At 46.5% G+C, this 25,247-nt stretch overlaps 1 protein-coding gene across 1 annotated transcript in view; it reads left to right on the top strand.

The window, feature by feature from the left end:
- LOC141271502 (NXPE family member 4-like) overlaps positions 1-25,247 on the top strand; it is a 136,249-nt gene that overhangs the window by 94,245 nt on the left and 16,757 nt on the right. Inside the window, exon 3 of the mRNA XM_073681565.1 lies at positions 1,117-1,178. Within this exon, the coding sequence (XP_073537666.1) occupies positions 1,117-1,178 (62 nt within the window). The remainder of the gene's footprint in view (positions 1-1,116; positions 1,179-25,247) is intronic.

The following is a 25,247-nucleotide window of genomic DNA, read 5'->3' as shown; positions in this document are numbered from 1 at the left end:
TTTGTATATATTCTTTAAGTGCTCCCCTGTTCTGCGTCCTCCACCCACACCCACTACTTGGTTCCCCCTCACTTTTGGTTCCCCCCACTCCAGCCAGGGACGGGTCAGCAGAAGAAGTGCATATTGCCCTTCCAGCCAGCCTGGAGTAGTGTAGTGTTGAGTGCAGGTGTTAGGGTACCGGGCAGTACTCCATCCTTACCTGAGAGAAGGAGACACCACACCTCTGGGTGAGGTGCAGTACCTCTGTGGCGACTGAACCCTCAGGGGCGCCACACATCCTCTTCCACCCTTCACTTCATTATAAGACTCTGATAACATCATTATGAATTGAGGGTGAGAGAAGATGCTATTAGGGCCTTATATTGAATTGGGGGAGGATGCTATTAGGGACTTTTTCATCACCTCTCCTACTGTTCATTATAAGCCTCTTGTCATTTCCCCCCACTGTTCACTATAAGCCTCTTGTCACTATCTCACCCCATTGTTCACTATAGGCCTCTTATCATCTGCCCCCCACTGCTCACTATAAACCTTTAGTCACCATCTCCCCTCATTGTTCACTATAAGCATCTTGTCACCCCCACCTTCCCCTTCCCCTGTGCTCTCCCCAGTGTGTTGTAAAAAAAAAAACTCATTGAACCATGCGCTCCCCCGTTGTATTGCTTCTTTCATCTTATTCCCGGGAACTTTCTAAATGATGCCGGTGCTCGTGGCATGCTGATGTCATCACACTGCACTCATCTGCTTGCATCACACAGACAGGCTGGAAGCTGAGGACGGATTCCTGTGGCTCTGCTACCATTTTCTGCCGTAGGCACTAGGCAACCGAGTTGTAGGATCGCTCCCTGCCATGCACGTCTCTAAAGTCTATCGGTCTCTGGGCCCTGGAGGCTCGGGCACTGAGTGACTGGCTAGATTGTCCTCATTATTAGCCACCCCTGCAAGGGCACCCCCTTCACCTCCAGGCTCTGGTGCAGATGCACTGGCAGTATGTCCGCCTCTGTTCAGATTGGAAAAAAATAGCAAAGAAAACCCCAATATACAGCTTTTTACTTTGCGGTCTGTCAAAATATGAACAATATTTTTAATAACCTTGCTTTATAACTCTCTTCCCAGAGAAAACATTGCAATAGAAATTCCCAAAAACATGGAATATATTGATGTCGAGCAATGTACAAGTAAGTATCTCGTGTTTTATAAATTGTATAGATTTCCATATGTAATTTAACCAATTTAAACCAACCAATTTAGCCAGTAGGCCTGTATGACTGAAAGCCGATGGCTCCAGGTAGGAATAAAGTTAATTTTCCTCCCAGTACTGTTTCAGTACAATGGCCGGGTACCTTTCTAATTCTACCAACCTGCAGATTATCCCTATATCTGTAGGTTAATTGAGTTATCTGACGTGAGAGGTTCCCTTTAACACTGTTTACACTTTTAGAAATATTATTGACATAGATAAAAAAAAATTGACGTATTTGGTGTAAGTGGGTAAAGGTTGTCGTATTTTGGGAGTCAGAGTTTTGACTATCTCATCAAATTGATTTTGACATGTCATGAACTTGGCATTGATCAAGAACAGACCGTCTAGAGGTCATCAATGCCAGTTCTTCTTTGCAAGGGCACCTGTTCTTGACTGCTGCTGCCAATCAGTGATCTCAGTGGTCACATGCTACTGCTGACTTGTCATGCTAGTATAACGCATGATCACAAAGACTGACAAGAATGTCTGCTCTGGTGGGGAATTAAATAACTGAGTATTGCTTTTATTAGTCCTTAAGAGATTTTTCCATCTGATAAATTCTCAACATTTCCACCTTTGTCTATTTTTTTCAATTTCTTTTTTTCTATGAGCCATAATTATTGTATTTTACCATGGGACAAATTTCAATTGTCAGCAAATAACATAAACACAAAAGGAAATTAAGGTTATGTTCACACGTGGTGTAATTGCAGTGTTTTTTTCTGCATCAAAAATCAGTGTTACCAGGAAAAACTCTGCTCAAAATATGTGTGTTTTTACTTGCCAAATGTGTGGTTTTCATGCCAAATTTATGTTTTTCTTCATTTATTTGTATATGTTGTATAAAAAGGCTGCAATTACGCCATGTGTGAACATGCCCTAAAATTTTTGTGTGTTGCAAGGGCAAAAAATGCAATCGTGCCATTGCTGTTCAGATTTCATTTTAACGGCTTTCCCTCTGCATTACAATTGTCCTATTAACTATATTCTTCGGATCAGTAGGATTTCAACTAAACCAAGTTTACATGAATTTTGGATTTTACTTAAAAAAATAAATGTGATCTGTATCCCCATATTCTGAGACCCATATTTTTCTGTCGAGCTGTTTGTTTGTGGGGTAAACTGTAGAGGATGTTTTGTATTATTTTTGGCGTACATACCACTTTTTTTTGTAGGTAAGAAAACTGAAAAAGTCCAATTCTTTAATTTTTATGTACAGCATTTAATGTGCAGGATAAATAATATTTTAACAGCTCAGACTTTTAAGAACATGGTGATTCCCATAATACGTGTTAAACAAATGTAAAAACAGAGGAAATTGGATTTTTACATTGTTTGATTTTTTTTTATTTTTAAAAAAGTTTTTAAAATTGATTTTCATTTTGTTTTAGTTCAACTAGGGGACTTATTTGAGTTCCTCATTAGTATTGAGCGAATTTGTTCGGTGAATGTTCGAAAGTTTCCAATTTGGCACAAATATGGCACATTCGGATTCGTGATCGCAAAGGCGAGCAAATTTTCTTAAAATCGGAAAAGTTTGACGAATTTGCGCGGGATCGCGAATACAGGGCAACCACGTCATTTTGAACAGTTTTGATATCATAGTGCAAGTGTATGATGAGCGGTGACATGTGCCAGGTGAGTGTGGGGGCTGTGGAGAGCTTACAACAGGTCAGATAAGCGGCGCACTGTTGTTTTTGTTTTTTGTTTTTTCCTGTGGGCGGTAACTTTAACTGAGGAAAGCGCGGCCAGCCAATCATAGCGCAGGAAGCATCAACACTGTCCAGATATAAGGGCTTCTGCAATTGGCTGCCCATGCCATACATTAGTGCTATGCACCGCTGGTATAGAGCTCCATGTCTCAATATACCTTGAAACTTTTTTTGCACTTGCTAATGTGATCAAGCAAGCGCAGTGCAACTTTTCATTTAGTGGGGTTGAAATTGTGCTCTGCACAGTCTGCAGAGCTTATTATTGCAGAGCACAAAATCTGTTTTATTTTTCTGTTGCTATTGTGATATTGAAAGCTGTGTGCGCTAAAGTTTTTTTTAGTGTCAGATACTATTTTAGTGGAGTTGAACTTCAGGTGGTTTCAGAGTAAAAAAAAAAAATTTTTTCTCTTGCTACACCCAGTCCAAAAAATATTTTTTCCTGTGCCAAAAGTCATACAGTGCTATAAGCCAGCTACTGCATCAGTGGCTGTGAAATTCAGCTTGTACGCAGTCAAACCTATGTATATTTTTGGTTGGCAGGCAGAGTCCACCAAAGGTTTTTTACTGTGGCAAAGTTGATCCAGTCTGCTAAAAGGCAGATCCTATTTTAGTGGGGTTGAACTTGTCCTGGTTTCACAGTAAAAAAAAACAAAAAAAACTTCTCTTACTAGGCCCAGTCCAAAATATATTTTTTCCTGTGCCAAAGTCATACAGTGCTTTAAGCCAGTAACTACGTCAGTGGCGGTCAAAGTCAGCTGGACGCAGAGCTTATGCAGAGTAACCCAAAAATATTTTTTGCTCTGAGTAAAGTGATACAGCTGGCTAGATCTGAGTTTGAAATAATTTGGAGCATATATTCTATGTTATACTGGCCTCATCCACATTCAAAAAAAATTCTTCTGTTCCTAAAGTAATACAGCAGGGGACATCTCAGTTTGAAATTGTTTGGAGAATATCTCGTAGGTTTTATCGGCCTCATGCACACTAACAAATTTCTTTTGGCTGTTAGTAACGTTATACGGCAGGCCATATACCTTGTCATTTAGTGTCGCTGAAATTCAGGTGTGTGCTGAGCTATTGCACAGGAAAAAAAACATATTTTTCTTTAGTTAATTGCGTGCTGCTACCACTGTATCTGACCAACATGAGTGGGAAAAAGAGAGGGCTTGGTGGAAGGGGGAATAGGCTTGGTGTTCAAGGTGTACGTGGGGTACGTGGTAATGTTAGTGACAGCACTAGTGAACCAACACAAACAGGTCCTATCCAAAGACAACTGACAACTTATGTTAGTGGTCAGCCTACTGCACTCCCTTCCTTTGGCAGCTGCACAGCGATACGCTTTATTGATAAAGCCCAGAAAGAGCAGGTGCTCCAGTGGATGGCAAGCTCTGCTTCCAGTGCCCTCTCCTCTTCTTTCTCCACCTCAACATCACAGGCAGTACAGTCAACAGAGGTGGCACCCCAATTACCCATGCTTCCCCTCGCATCACAACTGGCCAACTGACTGTAGCAAACCACAGATGAGTGAGTCTGTAGAACTCTTCACCCATTCTACACCATGGGCATCAGAAGTGTACTCCAAACAGTCACAGAATCAAGGGGAGGAAAGCATCTGCACCGATGCCCAAAATTTTTTTAGCTTGGATTCGGGACAGGACCAAGTAGGGTCCAAGCAGGTTCCTGACACTCGTCAACAGTTGTTAACTGTGGGGAGGGAAGTGATCCCGATGAGACTCAGATACCTGAGGCTGATGCGGACTGTACTGTGCTGTCAGGGCAACATGAGGAGAGGGGTCACTCTGAGGGCGAGGAATGGGATTGGATGATGATGAGGTTGAACATCATTCTTGATGTGAACCCAGATTCACGCAGCCGAGTAGCTCATCTGAGGAGGTGGAGGAGGAAGACGAGGAGGTTACATTTCGCCCTACGGCTCAGACACGGAGTGTTGCAAGCACGAGGAGCACTGCTTCCTTAGTGCCAGCAGTGGTCACGGGTCTGCAGCTCGCAGAGGCAGCAAGGGTTGCCTAGTATGGGCCTTTTTTGTCACTGCAAATAATGGGCCAACTCACGTTATCTGCATACTTTGCGATAAAAAACTCAGTATATGGAAAAAGTGCAATAATTTGACTACTACATGCAAGAACGTTCACATGATCAAACAACATTCTTTACGCTGGGAATCTTACCGCTCTGAAATGCAGACCAGTGCACCTCAACAACCATCAGCTGCCCCATCAAACACATCCTTCGCTTCTTCCTCCTCCTCTGTTACCATACCAAGTATTGTCATGCAGGTCTCCCATCGCATAAACTCTGGTTCTTTACCCGCTCCAGTCAGGCTGAGTGACAGCCCGTCAGCTGTAATGGAAGCGGACACACCTGCTGTGTTTGTTTCACCGAGCACACCGCGTGTTTCTCAATCCACCGTAACATCTGCACCTCACTCACGCTCCACCAGTTTTTCCGGTTCACCATACTCTGCCCTCTCTCAGCACTTTAGCCAGCCCTCGGTCCCGCAGTTTTGGTCATGTAAAAGAATGTTTCATCCCACGCATGACAAAGCATAGAGGTTGAACTACACCATCTCCAATCTGTTGGCCATGGAAATGCTACCTTTCTGCCTGGTAGATACAGACGGTTTCCGAAAACTGATGGCCGCCAGTACCAGTTGCCCAATCGCCATTACTTCTCCAAGAAAGCTGTGCCTGCGCTACACCAGCATGTTGCAGACAACATCACCCGTTCCTTGTCTAAATCTACGTGTGCCAGGGTTCATTTCACCACAGACACCTGGATGAGTAAGCATGGCCCAGGGCATTACATCTCGCTGACTGGGCACTGGGTGACTCTGGTGGCTGTGGAGGCAGGCGGAGAAAGGGCTGGTAGAACAAACCTCTGTATTTCACACTTCCTCCACGGTTTCTGCCTCCTCTACCTCTTCAAGGACCCCCACCTGTACACTCAACCTCTGCCTTAATGAGACACATGTTCCAACAGTGCAGAGCAAATCTACACCACCTCTGTACTGCACAGTCAGGGCTCACTGCAATCAGGCAGTCTTCAAATTAATATGCCTTGGAGATCGCAGTCATACAAGTGAAGAGTTATGGCACAGTTTGAGCAATGGCTGTCTCCGCTGAACCTGAAGCCAGGGAAGGCCATGTGCGATAACGGTTCAAACCTCTTGGCGGCCCTACGCCGAGATGAGCTCACACACATGCCTTGCATGGCTCACGTCCTCAACGTGGTGGTACAGTGATCTCTCCGCCATTATCCCGGCCTGGATGAGCTGCTTCAGAAAGCACAGAAGCTGTGTGCTCACTTCGCACCCCTCATGTCATTGACTTGCATTGATACAGAGGTCTTTCTCCATGCCAGTTAACAGGTTGATATGCAATATGCCGACACGGTGGTATTCCACTCTGCATGTGTTGCAGCAACTGTGGCAGCAGCAACAAGCCCTGACGCAGTCTGCCATGTCGTATAGACTGGGCCAACACAGTACGGACATGGGGCATATCAGGTTTATGGAGTGGGGACAGAGTAAGGACCTCTGCACCCTTCTGCACAGCTTTGAAATACATCCAATGAAGAAAAAAAAATGCCAGGACCAAAATACATCCACATTATTTAAAAAGATGTAAATTCTATTGAATAAAAGACACAAACAAATATTATAGGAATCCAACAACAGGTATAATGATGCACAGAAAGGCGAGTGAGCAACAGAGATAGCCCAATACTGTATATACTCTTATTAATTCTGTAGGTATATAGTGACATAGTGCTCAATAAATCTCTGATCATATAAATAATACATCAAATACATATATATAAAGAAAATATATATGTGTACACTGAAAGTGAGTATATAGTCAACATAATCATAAATCAATGTATTTGTGAATCAAACCTACATACATAATTGGGTACTATCCCTCAACTTTTAGCATATAAGCAATCCATGAATATAGAGTAACATAGTCACTGCTCACTCACCAACAACCCAATGCACATTTCGCAATAGCTTCATCAGCTTCACTTGACCACCCCTGATGAAGCTATTGCGAAATGCGCATTGGGTTGTTGAGCAGTGACTATGTTACTCTATATTCATGGAACATGATCCCCGTATAGTTAGGATTCGAAATAATGATGACTACAGGGTTGCCACTTTGTTAGATCCACGTTATAAGAGTAAATTTTACCAGATGCTTCCCGCCCTGGAAAGGAATCCGCTAATGCTGGAGTATCGAAACAAGCTTTTAAACAGCCTTAAGAAAGGTTTCCCCAAGAAAGCTGTGAGGCACACAGTGTGCATCGCAGCTGTAGTCTTTCAACCTTCAGCACGTCAGTTAGTCAACACCAAAACATTAGCAGCAGCAGCAGCAGAGAAAGTGGCAGAAGCAATTTCTGGGAGTCCTTTCACACAGTTTTTACAACAGCTTGTGCACTAGCACAGCAGAGTACAAGTCTGACAAGTAGTAAATGATTGGCGAGGATGGCGCAGAAGTATCTAGAGCTCAATATGAATACTATCAGGGAGGATTGGACCCTGTAACATTTTGGTCTTCAAAACTGGATGAATTGCCTTCGCTCGCCTGTCATGCCTTGGAGGTTATATCATGCCCAGCAGCCAGCGTTCTCTCAGAACGTGTCTTCAGTGCTGCTGGTGGTGTCCTGATGAATAAGCGCAGTCGGCTGTCCCATGGAAGTGTTGACCGCCTAACTTTCATCAAGATGAAAAAGTCATGGATCTTCATGGACTTTTGCACCCCAATCGCAGACTGTACTGACTAGGTGATGCTATAGTTTTTATATGCTGCATTGATCTTGTGAAATTGCAGTCTGTCATATGGCTTCTGTGCCTTCTCTTGCTGCTGCTGCAGGTTTTAGGCACTAATTTTTTAAATGTGAAAACTCCTGATATTGTTTCCATCTGCTGGGATGGCTGTAGTGGAAGAGGTTTTGGTCTCCATTAAACTACTTCTACTCTGGTGAAATTGATGCCACTTTCGTGGTTTTAGGCCCTAATTTTTTAAAATGTAAACACTCCCGATTGAGTCTCCATCTACTGAATTGGCTCTAGTGGAAGAGGTATTGATCCCCGTTATAATACTTATACTCTATTGAAATTACCATATTTACTGGGAGTTGGGTTGTAGTGAATATTCATGGTCTCTAATAGCGGCCACACAGACTGCAGAGCAGCTGCAGGAGCCACGCTGCGGGTACAGTATGTGCGCTGTTTAGGAGAGTGAATGGTCACTGCTCCCCATGCACACAGTTCTGGCGTGGGGAGCAGTGACTATCCCGGCACAGCATGTCACAGTGTGAGGGCGCATGGCAGTTACCCAATGCGCGGCTTACACAGTAAGATCCATGTCGGCAGCAGAGCAGGATGCAGCGGTGGTGCAGAGAGGAGGTGTGTATAATTGTGTTTTTTTTTTGTGTGTGCAGCGTGATGGGGATCAGGGGGTACCAAGCATACCAAGATGAGGGGTGCCAATCATACCAGGAAGAGGGATGAGGGGGGCCATATACATACCAGGATGAGGGATGAAGCATGCCATACATACCAGGAAGAGGAATCAGGGGGCCATACATACCAGGATGAGGGATAAAGGGTACCATACATACCAGGATGGGGATGAGGGGTGCCATACATACCAGGATGAGGGATGAAGGGGGCCATACATACCAGGATGAAGGGTGCAATACATACCAGGAAGAGGAAAGAGAGGGGCCATGCATACCAGGATGGGAATGAGGGATGCCATGCATATAAGGATAGGGATGAGGGCCACGTATAACAGGAAGGAGGGTGCCATATATACCAAGATGGGGGATATTAACAGAATTGGGGGACATTGCCCCTATAACAGTGTCAGCTGCAGACCCCCTCTCCCTTAACAGGGCATCATGCCTAGGCATGAGCGAACATTTCAATGTTCGGTTCAGAAAAGTTGGCCAAACAAATTGATATTCACCGAATTTATTCGCCGAATGTTCATCAAACATTTCTGAATTCCATAGGAGTCAATGGGGGAACCAAAAAAATGCATATACAACACCTAGAAACGGGACCAAAAGCTGCCAAAACACATCAAATTAGGTGTAGACACCAGGGAAGTGCCATAAATTGACCCAGAGTACAACTACTATAATTGTTATAACTGTGACAGCGACATTTATTCAGTCGCGCTTTACATGTCAAAAGGTGTCACCGACTGGTACAACAGGAGAGAGGACCCTGCCTGCGAGGGCGCACTGTCGCAGACATGGTTTGTGGAACCACTGTGCCATGGACCCTGGAGGGGTGTGACTAAGCGAGCAGCGGACTGTTCACTAGAGCCTCTGATGGTGAGGTTAGACTTGGCACCTGATGAACGCCAGGTGACACTCCAGGACAGACCAACGGACGTGCAGCAGCTTGTCTGAGTAGGATTCTAGATGGTGCAGCAGGCAGAGTCTGTATGAGAGTGCAGCAGGCAGAGTCTGTATGAGAGTGCAGCAGGCAGAGTCTGTATGAGAGTGCAGCAGGCAGAGTCTGTATGAGAGTGCAGCAGGCAGAGTCTGTATGAGAGTGCAGCAGGCAGAGTCTGTATGAGAGTGCAGCAAGCCGAGTCTGTATGAGAGTGCAGCAGGCCGAGTCTGTATGAGAGTGCAGCAGGCCGAGTCTGTATAAGAGTGCAGCAGGCCGAGTCTGTATCAGGAGTGCAGCAGGCCGAGTCTGTATCAGTAGTGCAGCAGGCCGAGTCTGTATCAGGAGTGCAGCAGACACAGTCTGTATCAGGAGTGCAGCAGACAGAGTCTGTATCAGGAGTGCAGCAGACAGAGTCTGTATCAGGAGTGCAGCAGGCAGAGTCTGTATCAGGAGTGCAGCAGGCAGAGTCTGTATCAGGAGTGCAGCAGGCAGAGTCTGTATCAGGAGTGCAGCAGGCAGAGTCTGTATCAGGCTGTGTGCCCACGAAGCAATTCTGCCGTGGAAACACTTAAAAAACGCTTGGTAGAAGGTCTGCAATGTTCCCCAATGATAATCCGCATGTGATGTGCACATGCTGCGGAAATTCCCGCTGCGGATTATCATTGCGGAAATATCCGCAGCACTACCATTAATTTTGCGTAATCGCTGCGTTTTCGCCGCCATTGACTTGCATTAATTCGCATAATATCCGCATCACTACATGTGCACATGTGGATATTAAATGATTCAATGTGCAGATGGTACCCGGGTCAGGAAAAGAGGAGATTCTCCTCCAGAGTACCATAGTACCTGTAAAACAAAAATAATTTAAAATAAAAAAAAAACATTATACTTACCTTCCGATGGCCCCCGATCTCCTCAGCGATGCGTCCTGGCTCCCTGGCGGCTCGTGATGGTCTAAAAGAACCTTCCATGACGTCATTTAGTCATGTGACAGGTCACGCGACCGCTGACGTTGGCGGAAGGTCGCGTGACCTGTAAGGAAGGTCCTTTTAGATTTGTGGAGAAGCCCCTTCCCCGCCTGCCCTCAAAGCCACCAGAGTCATCCAGTGCCCAGTCAGCAGGATCTAACGCCCTTGGCCATGCTTACTCATCCAGATGTCTGTGGGGAAATGCACTCTGGCACACGTAGATATAGACAAGGAACAGGTGATGTTATCTGCGACATGCTGGTGTAGCGCAGGCACAGCTTTTTTAGAGCAGTAATGGCGACTGGGCGACTGGTACTGGGGGACTGCGACGGCCATCAGTTTTCAGAAACCATCTGTATCTACCAGGCAAAAAGGCAGCATTTTCGTGGCCAACAGATTGGAGATGGTAGAGTTCAACCTCTATGCTTTGTCATGTGTAGGATGAAGAAATCTTTTACGTGACCACAACTGCGAGACCGAGGGCTGGCTAAGGTGCTGAGAGAGGGCGGAGTATGGTGAATCGGACAAACTGCTAGACTGTGAGTGAGATGCAGGCGGAGATGTTACAATAGATTGATAAAGTTGTGGTGTGCTTGTTTTCTGAGATCGGTCAAAAACAGCAGGCATGTTACAGCTGACGGGCTCTCACTCAACCTGACTGGAGCGGGTAAAGAACCAGAGGTTCTGCAGTGGGAGACCTGCATGACAATACTTGGCATGATAACAGAGGAGGAGGAAGAAGCAGTGGATGCTTTTGATGGGGCAGCTGATAGTTGTTGAGGTCCGCATTTTATCACTAGTGTTGAGCCACCCCCGTAGTGTTCGAGTTCGGTTCGGTTCGTCGAACACCCGTGTGTTCGCCGAACTGTTCGTCGAACACCTTCGAACACCGTTAAAACCAATGGCAGGCAAACAAAAACACATAGAAACACATAGAAAACACCTTCAAAGGTGTCCAAAAGCTGACAAACTGCTCAGAAGACATAACTAACACATGGAAAAGTGACAAGTACATATAGTCATGCGAAAATAAAAGAGGTGGAGGAGTAAAAGGAGGGGGAGACACAGATATAGGCATGTCATGCCCTTCTAAAATCCAGAAAGTGAGAAGCCGACACGGCCAGTCCGTTCCTGCCCGTGCCACCTCCGTGTCGCCGGGTTTGTGCCAGAGCCGCGGTGGACCCTGACGGCCAGCCCCCCTCTCCTAATACTGGTGCCTGTCCGCTGGTAGGTCGAGCCCCCCGCGGTGGGGGGGGAGTAACATCTGCAGAAGAAAGACCATCTTCCAGCCAAACTAACATGTCGACTTCTTTTCGTGGACAATGTTATACGATCCCTTTGTTACGGACACGCCCATCGCTACAAATTCCAGATGAGGCACAAAAACAGCAGGTGCTTCAGCGGATATCAAGTGCTCCTTCAAGTGGGCTCTCCACCACCTCAACTTCAACATCACAAATACTCCAGTCCTCAGAGGTGTCACCCCAATCGCACTTGCTTCCTCACAGCTCCCAAGTCTCCATCTGAGTATGGGGTAACACAGATGGTTGAGTCTGCACAGCTGTTTACTCATACTATAGCCTGGGAAACGGAGGTCTGCTCCAGAGCTTCTGTTAATCCAGACGAGGAAATGATCTGCACTGATGCCCAGAATCTTTATAAGTCGGATCCAGGACCAGATGAAGAAGGTTCTGAGCATAATGTAGACCCTCGTTCCCAAACTGTAACTCCTGTTGGTGGAGACAATGATGAAGACGATGATGAGACTCAAATACCTGATTGGAGCGACAACTTGACTTTTCGGTCAGGGCAGGAAGAGGTTGGCTTTGAGGACGACGGGTGTGATAACACACAGGGTGATGATGACAAGGTTGGAGATCCCACTTACTGTCAACCCACAGTCAACCAGTCGATGAGGTCACCCGGGCCTTTGCCTGGCCTTTGGGATGTCGCGGTGGTCGGCTCCCTGGCCCGTACCCTGGGGTCACTCTTTAAAAGGGTGGATAATTGTTAATTTTATAAGAGTTTGTGACACCACCTGTGGTATCTGGTGAGAAGCACCAGTGCTGCAGCAGTCCACTGAGGCCCGTGATAAGGCAGCTCGATGGTATAGCTCCCCACAGGTGGAGCTAGGTCACAGGGCAGCGTATGCAGGGGGAATGCAGGACAGGCGAGACCCAGCTGGGTCAGAGCAAGAACGGAAATGGACACGGTAGTCACTTCAGTACCTTTTACTGGAGGAAATTCAAGCACATCCTGGAGCACTGTAGGGTGAAGGGTGCATATCAGGATCCTTCCCAATGAGCGGGTGTAGGGCCTCCTGTTTCTTGCCTCTGCGCAGTAAGTTTCTGACCTGTCTGGAGCTAGGCCTAACTTTGTCTCTGTCCTGCGCTGGCTGACCTTGTGGTAGGGCCTTCTCTTGAAGTTCACGCTCCCAGTATGTGGGGCCTAAGCGTCTCCTGGCTCTGTTACGTATCAGCACCTTAGCGATCCTGGGACTTGTAGTTCTCCAGGGATTCCGGTTATGCCTTACTGGGTCATAGAGATCCTGGTAAGCTCGGATCAGGTGTCCGGTAAATGCTTCGGGGTGAGCTGGTTAAGCTCCTCTGCCCCTTATGTACTAACTCGCCACTCGCCTTCGGCCTACTCGGGCCCTCAATAGGCTATACACACTAACGGCAGCTTGCCGCGCTTCACCGATCTTATGACGCCGGCACACCTTAAGCTCTATCTGGGCTCCCTGAATCTAGCTAGCAGGAGCCTCGTGCTCCACTGCTGAACTATTAACTGAGTTCTCTAGACTAGACTGAGCTCCACTGCAGACTGACCTCTCTTAGGCTTCTCTACTGCAGGAACTCTTCAGAGGAACTGAACTGCCTAGCTCCACCTTCCCTATTTATATCCCTAACGGGCTCCCTCTGCTGGTCTGAGGTGGAAGGTGGAGATGTGTGAATGTTTATGGAGGCCTCTTGTGGAGGATTCCATCAATACACTCTTCTAGGATCTGTGATACCAAGCGCAGCGGGGCGTCACAGATGCTATTGACGACGAGGTTAGGTTGCGCCTTCCTGGACAGAGACGGAGTACTGGAAGCACGTCAACAACTGCATCCTCAACCAAAACTCCGCCTCTGACCACAAGTCGTAGTGGCTCTTCAGGTCGCATGGGCTCTAAGCCTTGCATAGCCTGGGCATTTATTCAGATCGATAAGGATGACCCAACTCGTGTTATCTGTAATATTTGTCACCAAAAGCTAAGTAGAGGCCAAAAAATCCATAGTTTGAGTACTTCATGCATGTACCGTCACATGGATATGAAGCATAAGTTGCAGTGGGAAGCTCACTGTGCTACAATGCGGCCTAGCAGGCTGGGCCAACCACCGTCTGCCCCATCTTGTGCATCCGCGGCCTCTTCATCCTCTGTGACTGGGGGGACAGCAGTCACACATGTTTTTGGACGCAGATCTGCCACCTCTTTACCTGCAACAGCCAGTGTGATTGGCAGGTCGTCAGTTCATTGGGAAGTGGAAACACCTGCTGACATCGAGAGCACCACCTTTGGATCAAGGCAACCTAACATGTCCGCCTGCATCTTCCTCACAGACCGGCAGTTTGCCAGGGACACCCTACTCAACCCCGTCAAAGCACAACAGCCAGCCCTCGGTCCCTCAGATGTGGACAAGTAAAAGACCATTTCCTCCTAGCCATGAGAAAGCTAAGAGGTTGAATTTCACCATCTGCAAGCTGTTGGCTACAGAAATGCTGCCTTTCCGCCTGGAGGACACAGTGGATTTTTGAGACCTTATGTCCGTCGCAGTGCCCCAGTACCAGATGCCCAGTCGGCACTACTTCTCAAAGAAAGGTGTGCCTGCGCTCCACCAGCATGTCGCACACAACATCACCGCTTCTTTGAGAAACTCTGTGTGTGACAGGGTGCATTTCACCACAGATACTTGGACGAGTAGGCATGGACAGGGGCGTTACATGTCGCTGACAAGGCACTGGGTAACTATGGTGACAGCAGGACAAGGGGCTGCTGTCCAAGTCTTGCCGTCCCTGCGAGTTGTACGTCAATCCTCTTTATCTAGAAGTTCCTCCACTGCTTCTGCCTCCTCAACCTCCTCTCGGTCCTCCACCTGCACCCAAAGCCTGTCTGGTAATGCCACCTGCTTTCTAACTGCGCACCTCCTTACTATGCTGGCAGCAGGGCTCAACGGCATCAGTGTTTACTTTGAAATGTCTGGGAAATGTGAGTCACACAGCTGAGGACTTGTGGTCAGCTCTGGAGACCCAGTTTCATGAATGGTTGTCTCCACTGGACCTGCAACCAGGGAAGGCCGTGTGCGACAATGCTGCAAACCTGGGTGCGGCCCTTCGCCGGGGCAATGTTACACATGTGCCTTGTATGGCTCACGTGTTGAACCTGGTTGTCCATAAATTTTTAGCCCACTAGCCCGGACTAGATGGCCTTCTGCAGAGGGCACGGTCGCTGTGTGCTCACTTCCGCCGTTCGCATCCCGCAGCTCAACGACTTACATCTCTACAGAAGTCGTTGGGCCTGCCAGTTCACCGGCTGAAATGCGATGTGCCGACACGGTGGAATTCAACTCTGCACATGTTGCAGCGACTGTGGCAGCACCGACAAGCCCTGGTGCAATAGTTTCTGACGTATAGCCTGGGCCAACGAGATCCAGAGGTGGGGCAAATCACACAGCAGGAGTGGTCTCAGATCAGGAACCTATGAAGTTGACGCGCCCCCTGGGCCGTGGGGTACCCGGAGCCGGGCCGGTAGACGCTGGGGGTTGTAGTCACTGTGGCGGTGACCCGGTCCGTGACCCAGGGTGGTCAATCCAACGGTAATTTGTATATATGGATTTTATAATGTCCGACTACGCCACCTGTGGAGTGCGGCCAAAGGGGCCGCCGCTGCGGAACAGTCCTCTGAAGCTGGTGGTTTTGCTGCAATGGTATTATTACTCACCACAGGAAGAGTGTAGCTTCAGGGCAGTGTGGGTGGATGATGGTGGTTGTAGTGCAGGGAGTCAATAATGAACACAGAGTCCGTGTGATGCAGTCCCAAGATCTTTACTCACAGTTGTTGCAGTCCAGATTACAGGTACCAGAGCTATCTCACCCGTCGTGCTGTGCGTACTCAGTGAGGGGCTCAGTCCACCCCCAGATAGCTCCGGAGTACTTAGCAGGACCCCCTTCTGTGTGTCCTTTCTCTGGCCTTCTCCCTGCACCTCACACCCAGTGACACTTCTATCCGGTATCCTCGGGCCTTGGCGGGCGACTTGTGTTCCGTCCCCTGGGTCCTATGTGGCTACCTTCTTAGTGAGACTGGTGTGGACTTTTGCCTGCAGTACATGAAATGCTGCAGCCTCCGGTTTCTAGTTGAGCCTTGCTGTTTCTCCTCTAGTTGAGGGACCGGTTCCCCTTATCTGGCCTGACCCCTCTACCTCCTGGTAGCAGCGGGAGTACAGGTGGCCTTCTGCACGGCCCGTAGCCCTAGGGTCCCTTCGGTTCCTGGAGCCTTCCTGCTCCCACTCCTCTCTTCTCTCCTTCAGTCCTGGGCCTCCCAGGCTAGGCCCGCCTCCGGCGCAGAGCTCATGCCGAGCCTCTGCTCCTGTCACTTTTCCTCCTCTGACTGGCTTGCTCTTTCTAAGATGGCTTCCTATTTATACTCTCCCTGTCATGTGCTCCCCTAAGCTTCTCCCCTAAGCACCCACTACATAGGATCCTCCCACCAGCTAGGGACCTGGGACTGTGCTCTCCCTTAGGAGCAATCTCGCCCTAACCCCACTGCGGGTATGTGTTGGATGCAGGTGTTAGGGTCCCGAGCCATACGCCTTCCTTACCTGAGGGTGAGATACCACACCTCTGGGTGAGATGCAGTAACTCTGTGGTGACTGCACCCTCAGGGGCGCCACACACCTTTCTGCACAGTTTTGAAATGGCGACGAAGATGTTTAGTGCTGACGACGATGCCATTATCAGCATAACTATTCCGGTGATTTACATGCTGGAGCACACATTAAACAGAATTCAGAGTCAGGTGGTCGGACAAGAGGAGGTGGAGGAAGTAGAGGAGGAGTCGTATGCGGAAGGGATAACATCTCCAAGGTCCAGACGGTTGGCAGCACCAAGGAGGCAGGCATTGGAGGGTGGGGGAGAGGGATTAAACAGGGCGCATGGTAGCAGCCAAACTGTTGAGGAAGGTGCAGGAGCTGAGGAAGAAGTGGAGGATGAACTGGCGATGGGCATGGAAGACTCATCAGATGAGGGAGACCTTGATCACATTTCTGTTGTGCGAGGTTGGGGGGAGAGGGCAGAGGAAAGAAGCATGATTCTTACCTCGCTACCAACACAACAAGGACTTGGTCCTCCTGGATGCGCAAGACACATGAGTGCCTTCTTGCTGCACTACCTGCAACATGACCCTCAGATTGCAGAATTCGAAGTAATCTCGACTACTGGGTTGCCACACTCTTAGATCCCCGGTACAAAAGTAAATTTGCCGAAATAATTCCTGCCATAAAAAGGGATTGACGCATGCAGGAGTATCTGCAGACGCTGTTGCAGAATCTTACATGTGCTTTTCCACAAAACACCAGTGGTGCACGAAGTGAATCTCACAGTTCTAACTTGCCAACCGCGGGACTGTCGAGTCTTCATCACTCAAACCGTAACAGTAACACAGTATCTGCTGGTAACAGCAATTTTGTGAAATCGTTTCACCACTTTTTTAGACCATCCTTTGCAAGGCCACAGGAGACAAGAAGTCTGACACATAGTCAGTGCCTAGAGAGGATGGTGCAGGAGTATCTCCAAGTGAACATCGAAGCCATGACTGTGTCACTGGACCCTTGCTCATTTTGGTATTCCAATCTGGAAAAATGGCCGGAGCTCGCCACTCACGCCTTGGAGATCTTGTCATGCCCTGCAGCCAGTGTTCTCTCTGAACGTGTGTTCAGCGCTGCTGATGGTGTGCTGACAGATAAGCGCACACGGCTGTCCACTGAGAATGTAGACAGACTCACGTTCATAAAGATGAACAAATCATGGATTCGCAAGGACTTTTCTAATACTGTGTTATCCTTGGGAGGCTAAAAGCTTGAGGATTTGGTAATATCACCTCACCAACTGTTTTAAGCAACTGTGGGGCAATTGATGCCACTTAACCCTAGAACGCATGACCATAAAAATCTACACTTTCATATACCTGGGGCCTTTTAGGCCCGTGTGCAAATAACATTGAATAACACAAACTCAAATGACAAACAACTATATACATGAAGAATACCTAGAGTTTCAAAATTCTAACTAAAGTAATCTTGCAGAAAATAGAAAACAATTAACAGGGCGGGACTGCGAGGCCCCAGGTATGCGTTCTAGGGTTAAGTGGTGTCTGTGCCACAATTTTGGGAAAAAATGTAAACTCTTTTTGGAGTCCCCTTGCTGTGTCTTACGTGACGTTGGCATCGTCAATTCCAGGTGGGTTGGGTCGCTCCCCCCCCCTTTTAACTGTAAGAAACTACATACACTATGGCTTGGGGTAACACAGATGATTGAGTCTGAAGAGCTGTTTACTCAGAGGTCTGCTCCAAATCTTCAGTGTCTGCTAGTCAGCGTAGAATTTTTAACTGCATCTAGCCTAGGCAATACTTTGGGCGTAGTAGCCCAGCTGCGAAGCAAGCTGCACCGCCTGTGTATCTAATAAGAATTTTTAAATGCATCTAGCCTAGGCAGACTGTGGGGACCCCCAACCAAACCCAGACGCTCAGCCCCCCTACCGCCCCCCTTTCCTTGACAATACAATAATGTAACTCTTACAACTGGATGGGTGAGGATCGGTCACAGCTTTATTAACTCTTTATACTCATTCCATTAGAAAGACATTTTATTTCTAAAATAATTCAGCTTGTTGCAGCATGCCCTGGGTCTCCACTCCGGCAACTTGGCCAACAAGTGTAACTCTCCAACATGTCCTTTCTATTTCCAGGCCACGGAGGATCCTGCGTACTCGTATGCAGGACTCTGACCCCCACCCATCACTCTTAACGCTTGTTCCACTCCGTCCTGGAGTCCTGACAGGAATATGTCCAGTCCAATATCCATTAAGTGAACACCGTCGGGCCGTATGAGGCCTGCTTTATCTCCTTCCAGTTGTCGGTGTCGTACCACTACACCGCCTCTGTCTCTTCTAAATTTTGCCATCCGAATATTTATTACCCGCCTTGTCCGTTCGATGGCCGAGATGTCTCGCGCACCTTGCCATACCGCTATCGGCACAATCTCTGACCATACTATAGCTAGTTTTGTGAAAAATTCTCTGAAGCGCTCAGTGTCTAGTTTCATTATTGCCATTAGTTATGCGCTCTTGTGATGACCTAGGTTGTTTCCCCCGGCCTGTATAACTAAGATGACCAGACATCTTGCCTCTCACCCTACCTTGATTACCTCCATTAGTACCTGTGGCCATAGCAGGCCTCTAATACCTCTCCAGTTGAAATATGTGTTATGAAACTCTAATTTCCTCCCGCCTGGGCGGACTTTCGCCCTTTAATCTGCCCAATATATATACGAGTGGCCTATCACCCACACTGTTGGCTTAGCGTCACCTGTAAAAGAAACAAACCACGTTAGGATAACAAGTCCGGTCTTATGTATCTTGCCAAACACGTGGATCACCATCTCTCTATCCTCTGAACTTCCGTTTCTGACAGTCCTGATCTTGCTGCTTCTGTGGCCGCGCCTATGCGGAATGAGTGTGTCCCGTAATCTTTGGGGTGGTTCCCTGCCGATGTTATGCATTTATTAAATATAGCTTGGAACTGGTATCTTGATAATGGCGTCCCATCAATGTGTGATAGGAACAAATTACTTTGTGATCTGATGGTTAGATATGGTTTTACTATTGTTACCCGACTCAGTGTACCGTTTGTGGGTTGTAGAAGTACCCAAGTGCCCCTGCCCGCTGGAACCATTTTCGATTTGTGTATGCGTAGACGTATTGCATTATTGCCTATGACTACGTCCTGGTGTAATAAGCCTCCACTGGTGCTAATTTTGGATTGAGGGACTAATTCGCTTATGCATAGCGCCCCGAAGAAGGCGATCACAAATGCAGTAGACAGTAGTGTTGCTTCAAATTGTGAGTGTCATGTTAATGGTGTTAGGGATATGATGTGAGAAATCAGTTTTAGTGACACGGGACGGGACGTCTACACTCCTGACTTGGCTGACCCCTTTTCCACCCTTTTATGGATTGTCTGATGATGAATCTTTGTCACATCTCCCCAATTCAGTAGTTGGAAGTGAAATGCTACTCCGGTCAGACACCGCTGCGCTGACGCCCCTGATATGCCCCTCATCATTAGCTGGTGGAGAAATTCTATGGTGACTTGTGATCTGGCTTGTTCACATTGGTCAACCCGTCTGCCTGCTACTAGTCGTGTCCACTCTTCCCATGCCTTACCGTATGCTTGCCACGTCGACGGGGCAACTGACGCTCTGATTAATGGCATCAACTATTCGCCACTAGATCCCATAGGGAAGGTGGGCAACTGTTGTCCCGATGGGTGGGCATTGTGGAAGAGCTCTGTGAAAATCTGCCAATTGAATTGTTATAAAGCGTTAGCAGCAGCTTTAGACCCCTCAGCATAGTGGCTAGCGCGGACCCATACATTGTGTTTTAGGCACAGGAATGCTAGCCTGGGTAGTAGGCCTAGCACTGGGAGAGACGATGATGCCATCTTATTAATGCAGTGCGCTAAGCTGGTGTTTTTTGTTATGTTATGAAGCGTATATTTTTGTAAGCCAGGAGCGCGCCCCATATTTCTATTGCTACCACTATTGGGAAGAAAAATTATTTTCAGGGCTAGATGCAGCGAAAAATTATTATTAATTGAAAAGCTGGTGGAGCTTGGTATAGATGGCCTAATACAATGAGACCCACACACTGCTAGAAGGCCAAATATTTTTTCAGAGTTAGATGCAGAAAAAAATTATATTCAGTTTGCAACCTGATGGAGGTCAGTATAGATGGACTAATAGAACAAGTCCCACACACTGCTAGAAGGCCAAATATTTTTTCAGAGGTAGATGCAGACAAAAAATTATATTCAGTTTGCAACCTTATGGAGGTCAGTATAGATGGACTAATAGAACAAGTCCCACACACAGCTAGAAGGCCAAATATTTTTTCAGAGGTAGATGCAGACAAAAAATTATTTTGAATTTGCAACCTGATGGAGGTCAGTATAGATGGACTAATAGAACAAGTCCCACACACTGCTAGAAGGCCAAACATTTTTTCAGAGCTAGATGCAGAAAAAAATTATATTCAATATGCAACCTGATGGAGGTCAGTATAGATGGACTAATAGAACAAGTCCCACACACAGCTAGAAGGCCAAATATTTTTTCAGAGGTAGATGCAGAAAAAAATTATATTCAGTTTGCAACCTTATGGAGGTCAGTATAGATGGACTAATAGAACAAGTCCCACACACAGCTAGAAGCCCAAATATTTTTTCAGAGGTAGATGCAGAAAAAAATTATATTCAGTTTGCAACCTGATGGAGGTCAGTAGAGATGGACTAATAGAACAAGTCCAACACACAGATAGAAGGCCAAATATTTTTTTAGAGCTAGATGCAGACAAAAATATATTCAGTTTGCAACCTGATGGAGGTCTGTATAGATGGATTAATAGAACAAGTCCCACACACAGCTAGAAGCCCAATATTTTTTCAGAGGTAGATGCAGAAAAAAATATATTCAGTTTGCAACCTGATGGAGGTCAGTATAGATGGACTAATACAACAAGTCCCACACACAGCTAGAAGCCCAATATTTTTTCAGAGGTAGATGCAGAAAAAAATATATTCAGTTTGCAACCTGATGGAGGTCTGTATAGATAGATTAATAGAACAAGTCCCACACACAGCTAGAAGCCCAATATTTTTTCAGAGGTAGATGCAGAAAAAAATATATTCAGTTTGCAACCTGATGGAGGTCTGTATAGATGGATTAATAGAACAAGTCCCACACACAGCTAGAAGCCCAATATTTTTTCAGAGGTAGATGCAGAAAAAATTATATTCAGTTTGCAACCTGATGGAGGTCAGTATAGATGGACTAATACAACAAGTCCCACACACAGCTAGAAGCCCAATATTTTTTCAGAGGTAGATGCAGAAAAAAATATATTCAGTTTGCAACCTGATGGAGGTCTGTATAGATGGATTAATAGAACAAGTCCCACACACAGCTAGAAGCCCAATATTTTTTCAGAGGTAGATACAGAAAAAAATATATTCCGTTTGCAACCTGATGGAGGTCTGTATAGATGGATTAATAGAACAAGTCCCACACACAGCTAGAAGCCCAATATTTTTTCAGAGCTAGATGCAGAAAAAAATTATATTCAATTTGCAACCTGATGGAGGTCAGTATAGATGGACTAATAGAATGATGCTATGCCCAAAAGATTTTACTTCACTAGGTGCAGTAAAAAAATTGGTATTCTATACACAGGTGGTATATCTTGCAACACAGATAGGCTACTCCACTGACTAACACACTCTGCAATAGGCCAAAAAGGATTAGCTTTGCTAGATTCAGCCAAATGCTGTGAAAAAAACTTGCACAGCACTGGCACAGACCTGCCTGGCAAAAACTGATAGGAACTGATGTAACCTAGTCCTGAAAAGGACTCCAATTGCAATTAGTCTTTACTCCCACAATCTATCTATTTAAGAGCACAGACCTGCCTGATAAAAGTCATAGGAAATGCTGTAACCTAGTCCTTAAAAGGACTGCAATCACAACTATTCCCTACTCCCAAGCTATCTGTAGATTTGTGCGAAAATTGGCTTGAAATTAACAAGGTATAGCGCACACAGCAACAGCGGTGCCGTCTAACACGCAGCTGCAGCAGTGAGAAAATGGTGGCGACGGGGAAAATGGCTTGGTCTTATAGGGCAAGGACATGTGACATACACTGCCAATGACACATGCCCTTGCTTGTGTGAAAAAAAGCACTTCGCTCCGTGTGTGCGCTGCTGATAGGCTGACAGATTGCACCTCCCCACTGCAAATGCGAGAAAGAGAAAAAAAAATGGAGATCTTCATTGTTCTTGCAGAGATCCATCCCCTGCCCCTCCCCCCACCCCGCTGTACACTCAAACTGCGTATTAACATTAATTTTCATCATTACTGAGAAAAAATCCAGTTATGATTTTGGTGCACGAACAGTTATCGAACATAACCTCGAACAGCCGAATTTTTCTCAGATTGTTCGTGTTCGCCGAACGGCTCGAACACCGCCCAAAACAGCTCGAATTTGAGATTGGCGAACAGTTCGAGAAGAACAACGCTCATCTCTGTTTATCACATTGAGATTGCCAGAATGTTGATTGCGCATGTGAAGGTTCATGCATGTAGTAGTCAAATTATACAGCCCCAAAGAATTTTAAGCTGAGATGTAGTCTGCCAATTTATATTTTATCATGTGTTCTCCTGTGAAAACAATATCTGCACCAAATAGTTACCGTATTTTTCGGATTATAAGACGCACCGGATCATAAGACGCACCTAAAATTTAGAGGAGGAAAATAGAAAAAAAATGTGGTAATAATTATTGTTGAGCGAATTTGTTCAGCGAATGTTCGAAAGTTTCAAATTCGGCACGAATATGGCACATTCGGATTCGTGATCGCAAAGGCGAGCAAATTTTCTTAAAATCGGAAAAGTTCGACGAATTTGCGCGGGACCGCGAATACAGGGCAACCACAGCGTTTTCAACAGTTTTATTTGCATAGTGCAAGTGTATGATGAGCGGTGACTTGTGCATATCTAATCTGTTGGCCACAGAAACGGTGGTGTCAGGATCTAATTTTTTGAATTGTGAACACTCCTGGTTGGGTCTCCATTTGCTGGTGGGTTGTCTGTAGTGGAAGAGTTTTCAGTCCCCATTATACTAGTTCTACTCTAGTGAAATTAATTCTTTGGTGCAGATATTGTTGTCACAGGGGTACAGATGATATAATCGAAAGTGGTTTTCTTACTACCGTGGTATATAAAGCAGGCTACATTTCAACTTTTAATTATTTGGTGCTGATATTGTTCTCCACACAGGGGTACACATTAGTGATGAGCGAGCACTAAGTTTTGCTCAACTTAGTGGTTCAGCGGTTTCTCAAAACCTACCCAAATCTGCCAGAGCTGCTTAATAAAGTATTCCATGTGTGCCCATTTCAGAAAGTCAGCTACGGCTTTGTTTTCAGATTCCGGCTCACCGACTGTTGTGCGATGTTACCACACGTTGTAAATCAACGTTGCAGATGTTGTTAAGGATTTGTGAACAGCAGAGGGCAGTTGTTGAGTACCAACTTCAACACGCCCGTTGGAATTCAAGTCAGGCTCCACACATACAGTAACAGCTGATGGGCATGGATGTCTGACATCTGTGCCATTCTCCAAAACTTTGAGGATTCCACCAAGATGGTGAGCAGTGATGACGCCATAATTAGCATCACCATCCCACTTCTCTGTCTACTGAAACGTTCGCAGCTCACAATTAAAGAGGAGACATTGCAGGCGGAGCAAGGAACTATACAGGGTGATGCTACACAGCCCAGCCTCATCTCATCTCAATGGGGATTGGGTGAGAGGAGGAGAAGAACATGGACAGTCGTCTTCTTGGTGAGGACAGGGAAGTCTTGGCTGTCTCAGAAGTCTTGATACCCCTCTTTTAGTCTGTGGGAAAGCTGTATGAGTTTCCCTTAATGATGACCTTCAGTAGCCTAAACTGTGGCTTTGCTTATGCACGTTATTTCTCAAAAGGTTTTGCAGATCAAGCCATTTCCCAACTCTGTAGTCATGAAATTGAAGGTGTCAAGAAATATCTTTGTGTGTGACTAAGCACCACCGAGAAGTGTGAAATGATCTTGGACGGGCTACCATTGCTTATGGAACAAGCTGCATTAGAGGACTTCGTGGGAGAAATGACAGCCGGAGTAGATAGGGTTTCCCTCTATGCCAGTCCTTTCACCGGTCTAAAGAATATGGCTGAGGTAAAATACAACTGTCACCAAGAAGCAGTTGCAGACTGAAGAACATTGGGCCCACCAGAGGAATTGATTCTGAGGGCCCACCTTTCTCTCCCACTCAAGAGCCCCATAGCAGCTGCAAGGTTTGCGCTATGAACTCTCCTGAAAGAGAAGTCAGGGCCCACCCAAGGTGGGCCCGTCCAACCCTGCCGAGAAGCAACCATGGTTAAGAAAAGTCTGTGTGAAAGTTCCCAGACACTGTATGGCTGCTTTTTTACTGAGGAGGAAACTGGAGAACCTGGGGAAAACCCTTGGAAACACCAGGAGAGCATACAAACTACTTGCAGATGTTGTCCTTGGTGGGACTTGAACCCAGGACTCCAGTGCTGCAAAGCTGCAGTGCTAATTACTTAGCCTCCGTGCTGCTCTCTCTGTTCTCCCTCTCATATCTAACATGCTGTAGAAACTTGCACCTACTGCCACTCAGTGTCTTCAGCTCCTTTGTGAGAAACTAATGTATGGACAAACGCTCAGTCTACCAAATAAAATTCCTGAGAAGGAAATTGTGGATGGCTTTGTTTCTGGTACTGGGTGCACTGCTAACACCATGGTGTGTTATAATTCATTGGAAATATTCTAGGCTGATTGGAGACAAGCTGATTCCCACAGAAAAGTACCAGCAGCAAGCTAAGAAGATTGTGGCCTCATAAAGGAGTTAGCTCATTGTCTAGGAGACTGACCACCACTGCTGTCTACCTTTGTGTTGAAGCTTGCAAGGTGTCATGAGTTTACAGTGACAGAGAGGAGCCTCCCACTCCTGCATTCATTAGAAGCC

The sequence above is a fragment of the Phyllobates terribilis genome, unplaced genomic scaffold, assembly GCF_046119375.1.
Source record: "Phyllobates terribilis strain yellow unplaced genomic scaffold, ASM4611937v1 Scaffold_5__5_contigs__length_657084704, whole genome shotgun sequence".
NCBI classification, from domain to species: domain Eukaryota; kingdom Metazoa; phylum Chordata; class Amphibia; order Anura; family Dendrobatidae; genus Phyllobates; species Phyllobates terribilis.
The sequence above is the reverse complement of the archived record's forward strand: the minus strand, read 5'-3'. Positions and strand labels throughout refer to the sequence as shown.